A 6,930-nucleotide genomic window follows, 5' to 3' on the forward strand; every position below is an offset into this window, starting at 1 on the left:
GAGACAAATTAGAAGATGAGTTTTGCTTCTTGGGGAGCAATATAAGTAGGATAGATGATGGAGGTTGTAATATACACACTGGCAGTAGGAGAAAAAGCGTTTCTGAAAAAGATAAATTTGTTAACATGAAATATAAATTTTAATGTTAGGAAATCTTTTGAAAAAGTATTTGTCTGTAGTGTGGTCTTGAACGGATGTGATTCGTGGGAGGCAGCAGTCTAGACAAGAGAATAGAAGATTTTAAAACTGATGTTACAGAAGAATGTTGAAGTTAACACGGGTAAATCGAATAAATAATGAGGAGAGACTGAATCGAATTGGATAGAAAAGAGATTTAGTCACAACTTATCTAAAGGAAGGGGTCGGATATATCGAATAAGTAATGAGGAGGGATTTAATCCAATTGGAGAGAAAAATTTATGTCAAAGCTTGACTAAAAGAATAAATCGGATAATAAGTGTCGTAGGACCGATGCTATTCACAATATACATAAATGATCTTGTGGATGACATCGAAAGTTCACTGAGGCTTTTTGCGGATGATGCTGTGGTATATCGAGAGGTTGTAGCAATGGAAAATTGTACTGAAATGCAGGAGGATCTGCAGCGAATTGATGCATGGTGCATGGAATGGCAATTGAATCTCAATGTAGACAAGTGTAATGTGCTGCGAATACATAGAAAGAAAGATACCTTATTTAGCTACAATATAGCAGGTCAGCATCTGGAAGCAGTTAATTCCATAAATTATCTGGGAGTACGCATTAGGAGTGATTTAAAATGGAATGATCATATAAAGTTGATCGTCGGTAAAGCCGATTCCAGACAGATTCATTGGAAGAATCCTAAGGAAATGCAATCCGAAAACAAAGGAAGTAGGTTACAGTACGCTTGTTCGCCCACTGCTTGAATACTGCTCAGCAGTGTGGGATCCGTACCAGATAGGGTTGATAGAAGAAATAGAGAAGATCCAACGGAGAGCAGCGCGCTTCGTTACAGGATCATTTAGTAATGGAGAAAGCGTTACGGAGATGATAGATAAACTCCAGTGGAAGACTCTGCAGGAGAGACGCTCAGTAGCTCGGTACGTCTTTCGTTGAAGTTTCGAGAACATACCTTCACCAAGGAATCAAGCAGTATATTGCTCCCTCCTTCGTATATCTCGCCAAGAGACCACGAGGATAAAATCAGAGAGATTAGAGCCCACACAGAGGCATACCGACAATCCTTTTCCACGAACAATACGAGACTGGAATAGAATGGAGAACCTATACAGGTACTCAAGGTACCCTCCGCCACACACCGTCAGGTGGCTTACGGAGTATGGATGTAGATGTAGATGTAGGTCACGGCTTGAGGCTTAAGCGTAGTCAGTTTGATAATGGAAGAAGAAATTGTATAGAGAGACCAAGACTGGACTATAGAAAGCAGGTTCAAAGACATATAGGTTGCAATAGATGTGCAGAGATGAACAGGCTTGCTCAGGATAGAATAGCATGGAGAGATGCATCAAACCAGTCATCAGACTGAACAAAAAGACAAAAACAACTTCTACGACGATGTCAGTAATGTATGGACATCAGGACTATCGAAAGTAAGGATTACTTTCCTTGCACCATAGTCTTATAAAATTTCTTAAATGACAAAAATTCGTCCTGCGACTGGAATTGTGTTTATTTCGTAGAATTTGCAAATTCCGGCTGTCATTCCATTTTCATCCTGTAATTAATGTAGATGAGTACAAGCGACCAGCATATGGTCGATAAATATAAAACTTGCGACAAGTAGTCGTGCGTAAGATCGGTACAAACATTACAAGTAGAAGCAGTAACGAAACGTTGCCCATTGAGAGTCAACTGTGACAAAATAAAGTCACAAAACCGGCAGTCGACGTCCAGGTGATGCCCTCAGAATCTGAGGCGCACCCCAACGTGCTTCTGTATTCTGGCATGCTAGCGAGAATTCAAAACGTGGTACTTGTAGGTTACTCGGAGGTCAATTCCTCATTTCTATGGTTCCAGGTTCTATGATGACATTGAACGACATCCCAGGCATTAAAAACGACCGCTAACTCATTGCTCTGATGGATGTTACTAACCGATTGTCTCTGAGACTATTATGTCACCGGAGACTTAGAAATAGCAGTTTTTCCGAATGGTTACCAGCCATATAAAGGGGCTACACGACAGCCACAATCACAATGTGAGAACTTTATCCGGTAGGAGGGCACAGGTCCAGGAATTGAAAAGTTCAAAATGCTTGGAATCGTTACAGGAATCTATTTGGCAGTAAATTATGTATCAGATGAACGTAAATTGAAGGTTTCTCACACGACACGGCTTAATAACGCTAACAGGAAGTTCTGGGATGTTCTTCGATGACAGTTAGCAGATAGAAAGTTTTAAAAATGGTACTTCAACAGCTGTATACTGTGTTTCGTGGACTACTTGTTCTTTCTGTCAGAGTTGTATGGTGATTTCTAAAAGATTAACGGTAAGAAAACAAGTGTTTTGTTCCTTGGTAGTGATCAAGAAAAATCGTTACATGACGACAGGTCCTTATTGTACGTCATAACTCTAAATGCATTTGTATTCCTTTCTCAGACCTGATCTTAACAACGCCACAATGAAAGTTTTAGATAGGCAGGATCATTCTATCCACAATTAATTAATAAAAGCCTTGTTTCATGGAAGACAACGATGATAACCTATTTCAGAGATCAAAATAACCTTATACGCTGTTGTACACAACTGTGAAGACCACCGCAGTAACTGTTACGCACATCTCGTTGTGAGCATCGCTTTAACGAATGGAGATATTTTCGCCACAAACGCAGAAGTTTCTAACTACGCTAATTCATCGGTACGCAGCTCTATAAAATCTGCGAATTCAGCGGTTGCAGTTTCACAGCTCTCCAGCTCTTACTTATAACGCCTAATTGTAGGGACTTCTGTGATATCCAAGGAAGTATTGCAAGTGGCTAAATTTTAAGTACTTTCTTTCTTCGAACTTATTTGTTTGATGGTGAACAGTATTCTACTGGATTTATATAGTTGAGAATTTGCAAATATGTGAAAAAATATTTTGTCGTCAATTGTCGGAATAGAGAAGATGTAGATATTATAGAAATAAACAGTTTTAGATAATAACGAATCGTGGTAGGGAGGAGGCAGGTGGCTATCCATTTAAGCTTAAGCAGAATAAGAACGACTTAGACGGCCAGAAAGATAAATAAACGGCTGTTGCGAGACTTCGTTTACGTACTTATTCAATAATGATTTGACTGAATGTTATTTCACATTCATTATGATTGTTTCTGGCTGCAGTTGCATTTATGGTTTTAGTTTTGTCGGAACTGCGTGCTACACTCCTGGAAAAAGTAGTCTCGTAAAAGAGCAGCGTTGATGTCGTGGAAACATTAGCTGATTTAAATAACTATGAATGTTGCACTTACCAACCTTAAATCTAAAACGCCGTAAGTGGACATTTTGGGTAGTCGTCAGGGTATAGTTACGAAGCGAGGATATGCAGTGTTTGACAAATTATCTGGAACTGCAAAAGTTCTTTTTTTTCAGCAGGGTTCACAGTCATTTTACAGCACTTTAAAAGACAAAATTTTTTCCTTTGTCAGTTTAATTCCGGTCACCACTGCTGTAAATTCGAGTGAAATCTTTCGTTCCTACGCCAACGTAAAATAATGTTAATATCTTCTAGCGTACATAATTATTCGTGCCGTAAGAAAAACAGTGGTATCTGATAATATTACCGCAGCAATTTAACAAACCGTGCGTATCGTTACGATCTTTGTATTTGTGTTACCTGGCAACGGTGTCGTTGCTGTTTTATTGTTAATGTCTACAGAGCAGTTCGCTGGTTTGCTGAGATTTGTGAAGACCGTGCAGAATTATTGTTGTATTCCATCGCTTCAATTATGTTTAACTGTCGGATGACATACTTATGAAGGGCAGAAGATGATTAAATTTCTTTGATGTGAGCGCAGATATGAAATCTTAGCTTCCTGCAGAACAGCAACGAACATAAAAATGAACATTGTAGTAAGATTGAGCAAGCGTATAAACGCATTTTATTCTTCTGACGATAATGTTTAATAACAGTTTATTACAATTTTATTTTTCTTGTAGATGTCATGTTGGTAATGGTGACATAGAAGTTGCAGTAATTTTTACATTCTTTCATAATCATCAGTGCCATGGTTCCACCTCGGCTGTTGCGTGATTAACAAGTATTTTGTTTATAATCTTTCGGACGATTGGCCATCTACGTTACCTGTCATCGTCAGGTGCTATAAATCAACACATCACAATGTATCCGACTATCCCATGCACGTTCTCGCTTTAGGAACTACTATGTCCGCTGCTTATAGTCGGATATATTACAATATGTTGTAGGTATGACATGCTGGCGATACTGATGCGGTTGGGAATGTCCTCTAAGGCTGAAATCGGGCAATCGTGCGAAACGTAGTAAAGTAGCTAATTATTAATTTAAGTGTGACATCAAGTCATGTAGGATGCATTATAATAATCAGTAGTTCTGCATTCAGGCTGACTAGACCGCAGTTTGCGAATGTTTGTTTCAAGTCCAACTTGAAACGCCATATCTCTGTGCAGCAAACGCTGCTGAATATGTGATGATGGATAAACTACGAAAGGCTGGCTCTGAGCGCTATGGGACTTAACATCTGTGGTCATCAGTCCCCTAGAACTTAGAACTACTTAAACCTAACTAACCTAAGGACATCACACACATCCATGCCCGAGGCAGGATTCGAACCTGCGACCGTAGCAGTCGCGCGGTTCCGGACTCAGCGCCTTAACCGCGAGACCAAATTACGAAAGGCGTCATATGAGCAATAGAGTCATTCCTATCCTGATGTCTGACGTTTACCATTGCGACCGAGATATCCTGAATGCAGATATACTGATTATCATAAATACTTACGATTAAGCAACAGCGATAATGGGATCATGACATTGTCCTTTAACAAATTCACGGTGTGGTATCCTCCATAAAGAAAAGATCGCGATTATGAGATCGACTGAAACAGGTAGCATACAAAGGCTTGCTTATTAATTGCTTATGACGTTGTAAACGAAGTAGTCCAACGATCGAAGCTGTTATAGTGGAAATTGCAGTTAAAGTTTAATTCAAACGTGAAGAAGTTGTTTAATTTGATCGATGGTGGTTATTGCTGGTGCTGTGGTTGATTTATTTTCGAACAATATAAAGGAAAGGACGTAAGCTGTCAGTGACGAACGTGGTTTATTTTCTAATCACGATCATTTTGGGGCCTGAATACTATTATCTTTTTATAGTGCTGTACTGTCCTCATACTTACTTAGAAGTTCTCATTGGTCTTAATTAGTCAGCAATTGTGCAGAAATGCATATCACATAATTTACACAGTAAAAGGCACATTTTTACAATTTACAATAGTGTAGAAAACGATAACGTGTGGTGGACAATCCACTTTAAATTTGTGTTGGGAAGTTATGAAGGAGGATCTAATGTAAGTTGTAAATTTGTGTTTTTACAGTGAAAAGTTACCTCTACTGTAAGTCTACACAAATAATAGAAGGTCTTTGGGAATTACTGTGTAGGGGTAATGAGAGTATGAATGTTAAGCTCCTGAAGATGGGTCTTCAGGGCTCGAGATGCGCCGTGATTTACATTAATAATACGTTTGTGGGGTGAGGTTGTCTATATTTTACGAAAATGTCGCTGAAAAAGATTTTACATTTTTTTCCTCAGCACTAAAAGTCTTTATTGTTTACTGCTAATAAGGTCGTGGCTTTCTGCGCTGGGAAATTGGGAGACGCTCGGAGAAATCGTGTTGCCGTGCGCCTGCGGCGTAGGCAGCCCTGCGCGGCGGCCGCCTTACCTGCGGAGCTGGCACGGCGCCGGCGAGGGCGACGGCAGCTGCGGCCAAGGCGGCGACCAGGAGTGTGGCGGTGTGCATGCTGCTGCTGGCTGCTGCTGCTGCTGGCTGCTGAATGCTGCGGCTGGTGGGCCGCTGGCGACGCCGCCGCCGCTTTATATCCGCGCCGCGAGCCGGGGGCGGGGCCGCGCCTGCGCCCCCCACCCTCGCTCCATCCCCCACCCACTGCCTCAGCCGCGCCGCGCCACGACGCTGCCACCGTATATAGCGGCGCCGGCGCCGGCCCCAGCGCTCCGGAGGACCGCGTTCGCTTTGCGTACCTCCTAACAGGCACTGCAGTCTTCTTCAAACAGGCAGCAAATTAGTTCAAACTACGTAACACTGACGTCTCTTGACAGTTCACCTACATCTACATTTATACTCCGCAAGCCACCCAGCGGTGTGTGGCGGAGGCCACTTTACGTGCCACTGTCTTTACCTCCTGACACAGCGGTTACGGTTACTACAAGCCATACCACAAGTTGGGAAACGGGGCCAAATTTCAGTAGTTTACTGTCGAGTTGAGATTTTCACGAATGTTTTATTCGTATCTTACAGAAACTAGCAGTACGGCAATAAAAAACCTTTCAAAACACGCCGCTAACGGCAATCAAGTAATACAGGGTGATTCAAAAAGAATACCATAACTTTAAAAATGTGTATTTAATGAAAGAAACATAATATAACTTTCTGTTATACATCATTACAAAGAGTATTTAAAAAGGTTTTTTTTTCACCAAAAAACAAGTTCAGAGATGTTCAATATGGCCCCCTCCAGACACTCGAGGAATATCAACCCGATACTCCAACTAGTTCCACATTCTCTGTAGCATATCAGGCATAACAGTTTGGATAGCTGCTGTTATTTCTCGTTTCAAATCATCAATGGAGGCTGGGAGAGGTGGCCGAAACACCATATCCTTAAGATACCCCCATAAGAAAAAATCGCAGGGGGTAAGATCACGGCCGGCCGCGGTGGTCTAGCGGTTCTGG

General features: G+C 41.3%; 1 protein-coding gene across 1 annotated transcript in view; it reads right to left on the reverse strand.

The window, feature by feature from the left end:
- The window catches only part of LOC126176032 (orcokinin peptides type A-like), a 418,366-nt gene extending 412,336 nt beyond the window's left edge, over positions 1–6,030 (reverse strand). Inside the window, exon 1 of the mRNA XM_049923162.1 lies at positions 5,902–6,030. Within this exon, the coding sequence (XP_049779119.1) occupies positions 5,902–5,979 (78 nt within the window). The 5' untranslated portion in view covers positions 5,980–6,030. The remainder of the gene's footprint in view (positions 1–5,901) is intronic.
- Between the last annotated feature and the right edge of the window lie 900 nt (positions 6,031–6,930).

Source organism: Schistocerca cancellata, chromosome 3 (assembly GCF_023864275.1).
Source record: "Schistocerca cancellata isolate TAMUIC-IGC-003103 chromosome 3, iqSchCanc2.1, whole genome shotgun sequence".
Taxonomy (NCBI): Eukaryota; Metazoa; Arthropoda; class Insecta; order Orthoptera; family Acrididae; genus Schistocerca; species Schistocerca cancellata.